The sequence below is a fragment of the Motacilla alba genome, chromosome 3, assembly GCF_015832195.1.
Source record: "Motacilla alba alba isolate MOTALB_02 chromosome 3, Motacilla_alba_V1.0_pri, whole genome shotgun sequence".
In the NCBI taxonomy this organism is placed as follows: domain Eukaryota; kingdom Metazoa; phylum Chordata; class Aves; order Passeriformes; family Motacillidae; genus Motacilla; species Motacilla alba.
Window position 1 is genome coordinate 108,529,799 of NC_052018.1, and position 13,679 is coordinate 108,543,477.

The 13,679-nt window shown below is 47.0% G+C and overlaps 1 protein-coding gene across 2 annotated transcripts in view; it reads right to left on the reverse strand.

The window, feature by feature from the left end:
* SLC24A3 (solute carrier family 24 member 3) overlaps positions 1–13,679 on the reverse strand; it is a 112,925-nt gene that overhangs the window by 47,349 nt on the left and 51,897 nt on the right. For both annotated transcript variants that reach the window (XM_038133170.1, XM_038133171.1), the window contains exons 3-4: positions 10,114–10,190; positions 3,044–3,118 (exon numbers count right to left, since the gene is read on the reverse strand). In XM_038133170.1, coding sequence (XP_037989098.1) covers positions 3,044–3,118; positions 10,114–10,190 — 152 coding nt within the window. The remainder of the gene's footprint in view (positions 1–3,043; positions 3,119–10,113; positions 10,191–13,679) is intronic.

Here is a 13,679-nt window from a genome sequence, read left to right on the forward strand (position 1 = left end):
ATTCCTCGCCCCTAAGGGAGGGTAACTCTACCCATTGCCCATACAGAGGTAACAACCCTTTGTACACAAATTATGGGGACAAGGGAAAAGGACAGGATGTGCCCTCACCAGGAGTGCCTTTGAAGCAGAAGACCACAGCATTGCTGGAGTGCTATAAAGCTTGTGGAACCTGATAAAATACAGATTTATGGAAAATGATTTTAAACAGGATTAAAACTATCGTGAAAGAAGTTCACAGGACCAGAAGCAGATGCCCGAAGGCCAGGTTCTTCTGCAGGATGCGCTATGAAACTATGGAGACATCCATCCTACAATAGCTGCTGGAACTCACGGTGCCTCCTGAAAGCAAAGCCACCAGCCAAGGCAACCAGCTGTGCTGACTTCCTGGAGGGGTGGATGAATTCAAAGCTACAGTAGGTGTCCTTGAGGACAGTTTCTAGAGAATTCACTAAAATGCACGTGATGATAAAGCTGATACAACAGAGCAGAAAACAGCACTCTGTGTAGACAGCAAAAATGTATTTGCAGACAAATGTTTGCCACTGACATAGTGTAAACTACCAGGAGTGGGGCAGCCAGGCAAGTGCAAGCAGAAACTGTTTTAGAAAACGAAATAAAATCAGGGTTTTTTTGTAAGTCTGAACTAACACAGAAAGTGGATGTCTACCATAGCGAGTGTTCTGGAGAAAATTCCCATGTCAGCACACATTTAGGAGTGAAAATGGCTTGCTGGTTCAACTCAACAACTGCTTCCCAAACTAGATGAAGCTAAGCCAGAAAAAGGACATTTGTTTTAGAATTAGAGCATCTAAACTGTGAGAAGATGTACAACTACAGGCAGATCTTCAAGGCCAAAAAAGCCTTCAGGCAGGAGGCCTGAATTCTCGGTGCGTAAGAATATTTGAATGTCTCCAAACATCACCTATGGGGTGAGAGAAGACATTTCTGGGAGAGAATCAAGCAGGAGCAATAGAACAGAAAAGTCTGATGCATTTATGTGGCCCATTTGGATAATCCCTAATGCCACAGCATCTTTCTCCTGCACAGCAACTTCTCAACACAAGCACTCCAGATCTGGTGTTCAGTTGCTAAGCTTTCTCTTCTACACACAGTTGAATAAAAATTGTTACTGTCATCTTATGGTGCTGGATAACAGAATGATTCAGAACCACTAAGGCACACGAGGAATTGCTGTGTACCATTGAGGAGACGACAAATAACAAAACAGCAAAGATCTAAGCAAGCAAAAACTGCCTTCTAGGGCCCAGGGCGTGCAAATACTGCAGTACATCACACAGAGAGGGTGTTTGCTTTTTAGACATCAGATGTCGGCACAACCCCAAGCACATCTGAGAATTTGTCAGAAGAACAAATGGCATTGTAGGGCTGGCACTTGTTAGACCAGCTTCTGGGAGAAGGTGGAGACACACAGATCCTGCATGTGCAGAGAGTTAGTGACCATAAAAGAGCCCCTCGCTTGTGACAACTAAGTTTACCACCAGTGAAGTTACAAACTGGTAACAACATGCGCAGTGTTTCTGACTGTCATCTGTAAACACAGTCAAGGATTAACTTTTCTACTGAGCAGTGCAGGAAACAGAGGCACAGGGAAGTGATGGAGCTTGTCCATGGCCTGTCAGAGCCCCAGGCAGAACTGCAACAGGAGCCAGTGCTCCACAGACCCAGGTCAGGCCTCTGGGCCACGAGTGGGGCTCAATCAAAACACACTCATGGGCGGCAATTAACGAGTGTGCAGACAAGAGAAATAACAATCTCCCTCCATCTCCCGTCTCCCTGTGTCCCTCTGGATTGCTGTCTTGCCCTTGGGCATATTGACAGCACCCCAAAATACTTTACCTGTCCTGGACACTGCTCACTCAGCTCAGGTTTTGCTCACCCACAGACACCTGAGCCAGCTTCTAGAGCCACACTTCCCAGTGAGGTTCATTTGCTCGGGAGAGGGGAGGTCCAAGAACTCAGCATGTCTACATCCCCCAGCATCTCCTATCCCCATGTCCACACCCATGTTCCCTCTCCTGAACTTTGCAATGGGGTTCCCCAGCTTTAGCCCCAAAAGGTGCAGCAACTTTGCAGGACAGAAGCTCCTGCCTTACGTTGCTACCTTTCAGTTATCTCTGTACTTAAGCACAAAAAGTGGAATTTCCTGGGGGCTTTTATCTTTGATGATGCAAAAAAGGCCTGCACAGCAGGGTGCTGGACTTCAAATATCAGCTGAGTTTAGAGACAGCTTCCTCAGTGCTGTCAGCACAAATGACTTGCCCTGTCAGCTTCCACACCTCTCCCAGGGCCAGCAGAGCCCACACCCTGATGGGTGACACTTGCTCCCAGGCACATGGACAGGTGTCTTCTACAAATGGCATAGACCTCTCACTGCCAAGACCAGCCGTATTCTCCCCACACAGAGATTTCACTGCCTGGAACTGACAGCAAATGTGGCTCGCAGTAATTTTGGGCACATGGTCTGTGTTCGCTCTGTGGCCGTCCAAACTGATTTAGGCAAAAATGTACTCCTTGTCTTCTAAAATTTAGGCATCCTGACCTTACCAAAGAGAAACAGAGTCCTTTGTCATTGCTGGAAGCATTCACAAGCTTCTTTACAGCTGACCTAGCTGTCCCTGCTGCTTTACAACTTACACCCACACAACACAAGGTCTGACAGTCATGACTGTGAGGGCAGGGTACAAGATCCACGGTTTCTACCGGGGTAAATCACCAGAGGTTTTAATTTCTGTCAGCTAAGGCTAGGGCCTGGTGTTTCTGCAGAGACATCTGCAAAGACACACAAACAAGAGGCAACAGCAGCCACCAGTGTGGCTCCAGTGTGAATGCCTGGAGCACCTGGAGAGCCTGTCCTGCGAGGAAGAACACGGAGCTGAGTCAATGCACACACCTCATGTTGAGCAACAAGACAAGCAGCACAGGCAACACTGCAGGACAACAGCAAATACACCATCACCACACCCCAGGGCTCTCCAGAGCTGCTGTGAAAGCAGCACAAGAGGAAGGAACATCTAACACTTACTTCACAGATCTTTTCCAGCGAAGGGACAAAGAAGTCATCGCAGACGATTGCCAAGGCGTAGAACATGTACACAGCCTGCAAGAGACAAGAAAAAAGGCTGAGTCTGGAGACTGTCACACAGCATCCCAACCCATCTCAGGTGTGATTTGGTACAGACTTTTCAAGAAAATAAAATGCTTCTGCAACAAGAATTCATAGAGCTGTCTTGGATTTAATTGAAAGATCGTGGAGTAGTCATCCAAAAGTTCTTCTAAACTATCAACAGCTGCCAACATTTTATTTTCACCATATTTTTTGCCTTTTTTTTTTTTTTTTTTTAATCTCTGGACATTGCTAAGCCACACTGAAGTATATTTGCCCTCCTTTCTTTCCCCGTTGGGCAGTGCAAGGCTTTTTTATCACTGTGTTCTGTGAACATCCAAACCCTGGAGGAGTAATTTTTGAAATCTAGTGTTCAGGAAAAGGGAAAAGGAGCTTGTTTTTCTGGACTGAAGTGCCCTGCCATGTCACCTGAGTCCGAGTGGTAAATCTTGCTGAACTTCACATAGGAACAAATAAAACCAAGGGGGAACACAGGACTCTAAATGACACTGGGCCAATCAGTTCTTCCATTTCATGCAAGAAGCATTTAATCTGGGTTTCTGTACTATTAAACAGAAGGTGCTGGGGCCCGATCTCTGCCCCCAGAGGCACACAGCACAGTGTGGCTCACATCCACACAGCAAAGCCCTGCAGGGCAACCTGGCCCATCCTGCCCACAGGGAAGAAGCTCACTCCTCACCTCAACACAAAGGCTGCCACGGGATGGGAAAATGCCCACTGGCAGAGGGGAAAACCAGGGTAAAACATGCCAGGCACTCGAAGAGCACACCCTCCCAGCCAGGCTGAGTCTGCCTCCCAGCCCACGCTGCGTTTCTGGCATGGACACATCCGAGACTTGCTGCAAGATTCAAAGACAGCCCCACCTTTCTGGTGACACCTGCCAAGCACCAGCACAGAGTTACTTCTAGAAGTAGTGCAGCTCCAGTGACTAACTACAGCTGAGAGAAGGGGCCCATATTTGTAGAAAAACAGCGTATTAATCCTAGGGAACCACAGTTCCAAGCATATCACCAACAGATCCTCTGGCTTTGCTTGTTGTTGAAGCCCTGCAGAAGCTCAGGCAATGCGAGGAGACCTGAGTATTTTTTTTCTGGAGAGAAAGCGGCAATAAAAATATCCTCCAGGTTTGGTTTTTTTTTGTTCTTGTTTTGATTTTCCTGGAACAGGTTTAAATCCCCCAGCCCCACCAAAAACACAGATTCTAATTTGCCAGAATTACAACTTTGCTGCAAAAAAACCAGTAATTACTGTACATCTCAGCCCATGAAAACTTTTTAAGCTCAAAAATAATTCAGGTGTATTTTTTTTTTCAGGATTAGAGATGGAAATTTCATCATAACAAATGATTTTGACACAATCTTGACATAACAGGTGCTAGAATGTCACTTGGAGAGTTTCTCTGCTTCATCAACATGAGTAAGTGTAACTCAGGCTTTTTGAAAATCTTACACTGCAAAACAGCCCCAAGGATCACAAGAGTAAGCAAAATTCCAGGTCTCCAACTCTGTTGGGTGCAGCAAAGAACTGATCTTGCAAACGGAGCACTGGCTGCTGACACAATACCAACTGTATCAACAGAGATAAAGGAAGATAGGAACAAGGATCAGAGAGGCCTCCAGAGAGTGATATGGCCAAATTCCATTGAAATACAACAGAGAGCAGGTACCCAACTTCAGCCTAGATTTTTGATCTGCTAATCATATTAATCTGCAGTGAGTCATGCCCTTGCTGCCCTGTCCAAACACACAGTAATGCCTCCCAAGAATGCTAATCTGTCCATCAGCATCATTCCTGTAAAGTGAGCATGTCCCCTCTGTTTGACACCATCCACGCCCACCTGGGCTTCCTGCACCTCCTGGAGGCAGGCAAGGGAACGGGGGCCAAGGGGAGGCAGCAGCCCACGCTCCAGAGCCCAGGCAGCTCACCCCAGATGCCCCCACACGCAGCACACATGCACTGCACTGCACTGTAGGTGTCCACAGATGATGCCAAGCTCCACAGGGCTCACAGAGGCACCGGGGGCAAGGCACCCACCAGTTTTTCAGTTTAGTCAATTCCTTCTCTGGATTTTTAGATGCGCATTCGAATGATCCCAGGGGAGGGCTTGCGTTGCTTCCAGTGCACGCAAGACTGCCAAAGCATCTCCACATCCCAGCACAGAAGTGGCATCTCATGGTGTCCAGGTTTTTAGAGGGCACAACAACAACCTTCAAGGCTGGCAAGGGAATTTGCTTTTGTCTACCTGTGCTTTCTCATTAGTAGGATCAGGTAGAAGACAAAAGGCAAAAAGGGCAATGAAATGAGTAAGGAACAGAAAAATAAATGTGAAGGAACTGCCCCTCTAGGCTCTTGCTCATCCCTGCCAGGAGTGGGGACTGACCCCCTGCTGCAGAAGCTGGAAGCACAAAGCCAAACCTGCTACACTCCTCGGGATGAGTGCTAGCACCAGGCTGACAGCACTGACCAGGCTGAGCCCACTTGACCTGCACACTCCAGCATTTACTTTAATGACCTCACTGCTGTCACCAATCTGGTGCTGGCTGTGAGTCTTCCCTAAGTTCATTCAAGTGGCTTGGGTGCAATAAAGTGCAAAGTGTCAGAATCGAAGGAGTACCTGGGGTACTTGTTCAGCCTTGTTCACAGACCAAATCACTGGAAGCTACCCACAGCCAGGGAACACATGAGTATAGTAACTGATACTTCCTTGGAAGTTCTTCGGGCTTTTTGGTGGGGCTTGTTTGTTTGTTTTTTAAACAAACAAAACAAAGCAATCCTTAGCGTTTGGGCCAGCAGGAACACAAGCAGGAGAGGGCTTCTTTATGCAAGAGGGAGGAAGGCAGGAGCATCAGGGAGGCCAGTCTGCACCCCATGTCCAGTGAGGAGAGGGCCAACAGCACAGCTGAGACACTCAGCACGATGAGGTGGAACCAACTCCCACCTAAGTCATCGCGAGATTCCACCAAGGAGTTGGATGGAGTTTTCCTTCAGCACATGGCCCCCTGTCTTCACAGGCAGCACGGGAGCAGCAGCTCTGGAAAGGAGCAGGGCAGCACAGACTGAAAGCTGCTCCACCTGAAAGTGCCACTGGGAATTAAGGAAGTGGTTGGGGGACACGGAATATGACCCGTGCAATGGCAGCAGAGTACAATGTGGAGGACTCAACGCACAAAATAAGGCTCAGCCTCAGCTTGACTCAGTTGTTTTCAGCTCCAAGTGATGATAAGGGAGTCTTTAGGCAGGCAACACACTTTAAAAAACACACTCACTCCTCCTTCCCCAAAGGACATTAAAAAATTAGGAAAATGAGATGGCCCTGCATAAAAGGATTACAAATGCCAGATTAAGTACCACATTAGGACTGATTTTAAAATGACAATTTTAACAAACAGAGATGCAATCTCTGCATCAAAGGTGATTAAATTTCTTACTCAAAATACCTGTTCCACTGCACAGCACAGAAATGGTCATTCTTCATGTTTGTCCAGCAGTCCTTGAGCTTCCTATGACAGTCTTCACATTCAAACTCACTTCACTGAGAGAATGAGGCTTTTCACAAGAGAGCAGAATGCCGTAGAAGCAGCAATCCCTACAGCCCTGCCTTCTTCCCAGGGAGCTGTGAAAGGCCCAGGTTGTTGCTGGCAGCAAAGCAGGGGTGGCTGCTGCTGCCCCACAGACCCCTGCTCTGGGGGCAGGACTAGCAAGGGGCCACCCTGAAACCACCTTAACCAAGCACAGGGCTTTTCTCAATTCTGACTGCGCTACAAACCCACCTAAAACTCCATTGTTGGAGGGAAATTCAAAACCCCAACCAAAGCAGGAAGCCACAGAGCCCGGGCTGACTCTGTCCAGCAGCTTGTGTACCATGATGTGCCCAGCAGTGCTCCACAGATGGCCAGGGCACCAGAGAAATCAACCCCCTAAGGAGAAACCCTGTGCTGCAGAAATGAGATGTGTCTGGGTATTGACCCGATGCAGAAATAGACAGAGACAGGACCTGTCCAGGGCGACCTACATTTCCCCAGTGCCTCGCAGGAGGGAGGCAGGGGCCTGTCAGAGCCCCCGTTCCCATGGCTACGGGAAGCAGTGGCAAGCCAGGAGCAGGAGGGATGGCTGAGCACAGACACTGCTCCTCCACCCTGCTCAGTGTGGAGAGCCCAGCTCTGCCCAGGGACAGGCTCAGCTCTGACCATGCACAGGCTCCTCACGCTGGCAAGCCAACATATCCTGGCACTGCACTCCAGATCTGCTGGAGGAGGCTGGGAAAAGAGGAAGCAACACTGTGCTGTCAGAAACACAGAGGTAACGCAGAGACCCAAACCCCCCATTCTCAGCTGCCAGCCAAAACCTTGGGAATTTCTCAGCAAAGCCATTTCCCTCCTGCCTCGAGGGGGTAACTGGTGCCAGTGCCCCTGAGTGTGGCAGGGCTGAAGATCGGCACGGGGACGTCAGCTGGAACAAAATATAAACAAGGCAAAAGCTAAGAGAGCACCTACACAGCCTTCCAGTACCCAAAGGGACTGCAGGAGAGCTGGAGAGGGACTTTGACAAGGGCTTGGAGTGACAGGACAAGGGGGAATGGCTTCATGTTGACAGAAGGCAGGGTAGATTGGGTATTGGGAAGAAATACTTCCCTGTGAGGGTAGTGAGGCTCAGGTTGCCCAGAAAAGCTGTGGCTGGCCGTGGATCCCTGGAAGTGTCCAAGGCCAGGCTGGACGAAACTTGGAGTAACCTGGGATAGCGGAAGGTGTCCCAGCCCATAGGAGAGGAGCTGGAACTGGATAATGTGTAAGGTTCCTTCCAATCCAACCCCCTCTATGATTCTACAAACAGTAATGATAAGATTGCAAAAAGAAGCCCTTGGGTGCTGGGGAGCTCCCAGGCTGCAGGAACAGCACCAGACTTCAAATCCAGACCCTGGCCCCTCCAAACTGAACATCCCAAACTAGTGACTTAGTGGGGAGTTACTCAGCAGCTCAGCCTCTTCTCAGAGTGGACATGGAAATAATGAACAGCAGTGAAGCAGTCAGCTGCTGAGCTCTGAAAAAGGATCCAGGAGAAATGAAACACCATGACTACAACCTGTAATATGCCCTCAGTAGCCCACTTCTCCTTCAAACCAAAGTATTTTCAGTTCAGACCTAAAACTATTGCTGGCCTGCCCAATTTTTCAAGTGTTTAGGGATTAACTTTCATCTTTGTGAAGCATCAGATCATGTTTAGTAATTCACACAGCCCCACTGTGAAGATTTGCTGGGGTCTTCTTTCCCTTTTTATTAAACAAAAGGGAGAAGATGCCCTGGGAAGACTCCTGCTCTTCCCCAAGGTCCCAGTGATAGCTTTTGTCCCATTCCTCTAGCTTCTGGTAAACCAGCTTTGCCTTGATGCCTTTCAGAGTTAAACATGAAACTGCGGGCAAAGGGCAGAGAACAGAGAACAACATTTTTACTGAAATGAACAGAAACTGCCGGGGAGTTTAAGGGGAGGTCACTAACATGAGAAGCATGGTGATGACCTCTAATCACCACTGCATTGTTCTCCCTACCATTACAGAGTTCCTTTTACAGTCCAGTTTCCTCAAACCCATGAAAAAACCTCAGTAGAGGCAAAAAAACTCTCTCTGTATCCTCTTTCCCCCAAAAGAGTGCATTTCTGCTTCTCCTCTGATTTCATCACACGTTTGGTAACTGTATTTCTGGGAGGTAAAAAACAGAACTGGAGGCCAGTACAAAGAGCACCCCTTCCAACCCAGGCTAGAGGCAGGTTGCTAAATGCTGACAGTTTTCTGTTTTCTCTGAGTATCATTTTTTTCTTTGAGGTTGTCTGCAGCTACCCCAGTACTAGAGAGGCTGAATCCAGCCAGGTCCTGCACCTCAGGGACTCCAAGACAAAGAGTGGTCAGTAAATTTTCCTAAGTCCACGGAACTGCTCCAGAGAACAATGGAGCACCCATGGAACAATGGATGGAGGGAGCTGCCTTGCTGTTTGCTAGCAGGGAAGAAACTGAGTACATTTCTGCTGGGACAGTGGATGCTTTTCTACTTCTCATTAAAAACAGATTTTTCTTTTTATTCTGAACTAGACAGTTCAGTCCTCCAGACTCCATTTTGGTACATGTTAAAGGCACATTCAGCACATTCAGAACTGAATTAATATATGAATTTTCAGGAGTATTCTTGTCGGTGATATAAAATCCAGCTCGGGTCCAGTGCTCAGTTTCCAAAACATTTCAAAGCTCAATGTTCCCATGGAAACTTGAGATTCTTGAACTTGCCAGGCACGGTCAATAGCAACGTTACTCAACAAATTTCTGCAGCTATTTAGTCAAAATAAAATCCTTACACAGAGAGCTCACATTAAAATATGCAATACAATCTAATTCATACTCAAGAAATCATGAATCACTTCTCACAGCTAATGGTGACTGCTCATTTAAGCTGACTAAAAATTGTTAAAAGCTTCTAAACATTCATTAGGAGCAGGTATTTTCTTGGCTGCTTAAGAATGCCTCTAATGTAACTCAAAGAGCTGATAAAGCAAACTTTCCAATCCACATAATGCCATGGATATTTCTATGTCAATTATTCTATCCCATAAACTTCAGAGTGTTCCAGAGTTACTTCTTGCAGAACTCTTGCATCTTTTAGCTCTCTGACATTTAGTTTTCATCTTAAAGATGACAAACTGTCCCATTTTCACAGACGATTTTCTCTTTCCTAAGGCCTGACATTCTGACGCTGTCTACAGAAAAAAAATGAAAACGGGAAGCGAGTTTAAACCATCCTTCCATTATTGACTCCTTTTTATCAGAAGATCCCAAGAACAAAAAAGCATCACATCCCTGACTTCACAGTCCATAGAGGAGATGAAAATGCACCGAAGAGAAAATAACTTCAATCGGAGCTCTTGAGCACACCAGGCCCTGTCCATGGCAGCAGGAGAAGAAAGGCAAAGTCACAAACAACACTTACACAGAGGACGTGCAGGACGACAGCTCCATGTCTCCTGTCCTCGTTCGTGAAGATGTCATTGGGGAATTCATGGAGAGCTGCAAAAAGCAGGGAGGGGGGAAAGAAAGCTCAGATGTTTAATCAGCTCCTCACACCCACCCCACGAGCTGGTCAGTAACACAGTGAGAGGCTGCCCAACCCAGCCTTGCAGCCTTCTGCCACAGGCTCTGCCTCACCTCCCTGTGGCTCAGCTTACCTTGTCCTCAGGCACCACCTTCCCCTAAAGTTTACTGTGCCATTTCCTTCTGTGGCCAGCACCACCCTGTGACCCACAGATGCCCCCCTCGAGCACAGCACGGCTCCTTCCTTGAGGAAAGCAGTCAGAGCTGTCCAGAGCAGGTGAAAGAACTCCTGGAGGGGCTGGCAGCTCTCTTCCCACTGCCCAACAATCCACAGAACCATCAAGAGGAGCACATCAAGCCCTTCACAGCCTTTGCTGCAAATGCACTGTCGCAAGTCACTGGAAGACAAATTCCCTCCATTTGCTCAAATGCCTTATTACTGCTCTGGATGTTAATTGGATTATAAAGCTCTTAAGAACAGCCTGCCAATTAGGCAGCAGGAATGGCTTTGGGTTATAAATCAAAAAGCCAGTGTGAAGACGATGCTCTAGCATTCAAGCACTTCTCAGTAATTCCAGATTTTGAAACAACATTTCTTCTAATGGTCAGTTATTCACATTCAGCCATCAGCTGGAAAACATCAAACTGCCTTTCACATCTTCAGCAGGCTTTTTCTGCCTTTCACATCTTTAGCATTAATAAAGCTCCAGCAATAGGGACTTAATTAGCAATTGCACAGAAGATTAAATGGAAAAACAATCCAGCTCACTCTCCTGGTTTTGCTGCCTCTGAAGCAATAACTGAGCAAAAGGCTCATTTTAATTTTGTTCCTCATGCAAGCAACAGCTCTACCCAGGCACTGCAGCAGAGGAGGAAACCACTCTTTTTTACATACAGTCTTTTCCCTAAAGGCTCAGGTTATTACTGTTAATTGTATTCCTATGGATTTGTAAATTCTACAAGGAGTCCTAACAAACTAGCAGGAGCTAGTGGAGCAGTACAGACAGCATTTTTAAAATATCCGTAACGGAGGAACACAGCAATACCCTTCTCCTTTATGAGAACCAGCAATGCCTGTGACTTTTTATCACCAGTCAGAACTCACCCACCAGGAGCTGTGACTATTTCCAAGAGCTGTGACTACTTCCAGGAGCTGTGACTACTTCCTTCCAAGGCAGAACTCGTCCTGCCAGGCTGCCTTCCCCTCCCACCCCAGCACATCTGCCGTGTTACAGCTGCCAAAGGTTGCCAGAAACACCCGTAGGTGGGCAGCCAGGGAGGTACCAGCACAAGGACAGGAGTGAGGAAAACCCCAACAAGCAACACAAAACACTATGGAAGCTGGGAGACAACGAAGGTACATCAGGTGGAAAGGATTCATCCTTCCTCAGCAAAACATCATTATGTGAAAATCCAGTGTTTCCCTCAAAGCTTTAAGTAACATTCCTGACCATTCCCCGTTCCACAAGCAAAGGAAACACGGGGAGGTCTGCCTGCAGCAATATGCAAAATGGTTTGCCAATACACGTGTGTGTGCTTCCCCTCCTCCTGCAGCTGCCTCTGAGATTTTACATTCATTACAGACAGATGATAAAAATACAATCCCTTTATCAAGAGTCTCCGGGAGGTTCAAGGAGCCTAAAGTGCACCTAAGGTAAAGGCATATGGGGAAAAAAACAGCACATAAATAGCATAAGCTGTCTCTAGTGTAGTGGCTGGGAATCTGGCCCTCTTTCCTGTGCACAGCAGAAATGCTCAGTGCTCCCTCAGGTTCAGGCTCCCGCCCCACACTGGCAGGAAATGCACCTGCTTTTCAGAGAAAATCCAAGATGTCCATCAGCACATCCAGCACAACATCGTCCGAACACAAGCGCATTTAGTGGGTTACACTTGGAAACATGCAATTATAAACTAATGTATGCAAATTTGAAATCTGCTGCATTTTTATTAGCTGCATCAGGTGCAGATGAGTACAGATAAGAGGAGAGCTTCGCAAAACACAGGAGCTCTATTCTAAGAAGAAATAAAGGGTGCTGCTGGAACACCACTCCAACAACAGCTGCCCTATTTAGTGGATTATAAAAGCTCAGACAGTTTGTTATTTCACTAAAAGAGTCCCCAGCCTTTGTCAGAAAATAGGTGCAGATTTTGCCAGGTTTATTTTGTTTGCACAGAAAAAACCCCAACCACCTGCCAACGAACCTAAACTCAAAGAATAAAAGACTTCTGCCTAATAATCCACTCTGGTCCTGCAGACTTGGCAGGTATCAGCCTGGAGCAGTGAAGGGTAGGATCTTCACAGGGTTTAGCACCTCCCCAGTTACCTCCTGCATTATGGGCACTAGGCATAATTCCAGGAGCAGTCCAGCCCCCAGCACATTCCCAGTGCATTTCCCATTTGCAGCCCTTGGACATACACAACTCAGTCTCAGCTTTCAGCTCCTGAGGGTCACATTCCCAGAAAAGCGAGGGCTGAAGCCTGCAGCTCAACACAACACTCCTTCCAGGGGTGCAGTTCTACCTTGCACTGGGGCAAATTGTAGAACTATGAATGAACATAAGGATTATTCACATTTAGAAGTAACTGGAATTAGATGGCCATTAGCAAGGTATGGACTGGAGTGGGAAAGGGAACTAAATATTGCAGGAACAGATGAGCATTAGGTGTGAGAAGCTGTGCTTTTTTGCACTTGACTCCAGGTGCTCTGACAGGCAGTGGCTGCTGTGCAGCACAGGGAGCCCACACCTTTTGGAGACACCATCAAAAGGGTACGGCCAGACTCCAAGGAAAAGTCTGGATCTACACCCGCCAAGAGAAAATTATTTTAGCCATAATACGAGCTGGAATTATTCCTGTCCTGTTATTCTCAATTAGTGTGCAATTCTGTAAAACTGGAACCCTATTCAGCCCAGGCCACAGGTGACTTAGAGAAGGTTCTGCATTGGCTGGCACAACACAAACCTGCCTCTGCCCAGGCCAGGTGTGCAGGCAAGGTGCTGCTGTACCATTCCTCAGGGGGTGGCACTTTTCACAACCCTCTTCCCAGCTCCTCCTTTCCCTCTCACATTTAATGTTCCCACCTCTCCGAAAGGATTACTTTTCAAAAAAATCCAGCACTGTACTGGATCAATAGTTCTAAATGCTGTGGCATCACTTATTTTTTTTAAGTAGTCTTTATATTGCTAGCCAGCTCTGGGGACAAGAAAACCCTTGGGAAATTCTTGTATTTGCTGGGTTCCCAGATGAAGGAAGGAATGATGAATCTGACTCCATGTTCTCAGAAGGCTAATTTATTATTTCATGATACTATATTATATTAAAGAATACTAAACTAAACTGTATTAAAGAATACTAAAGGATACTTACAGATACTTACAGATTATTATTCTTAGAAAGAATAATGATGAAAATTCGTGACTCTTGCCAGAACCTCGACACAGCTTGGCCCTGATTGGCCAGAGAGT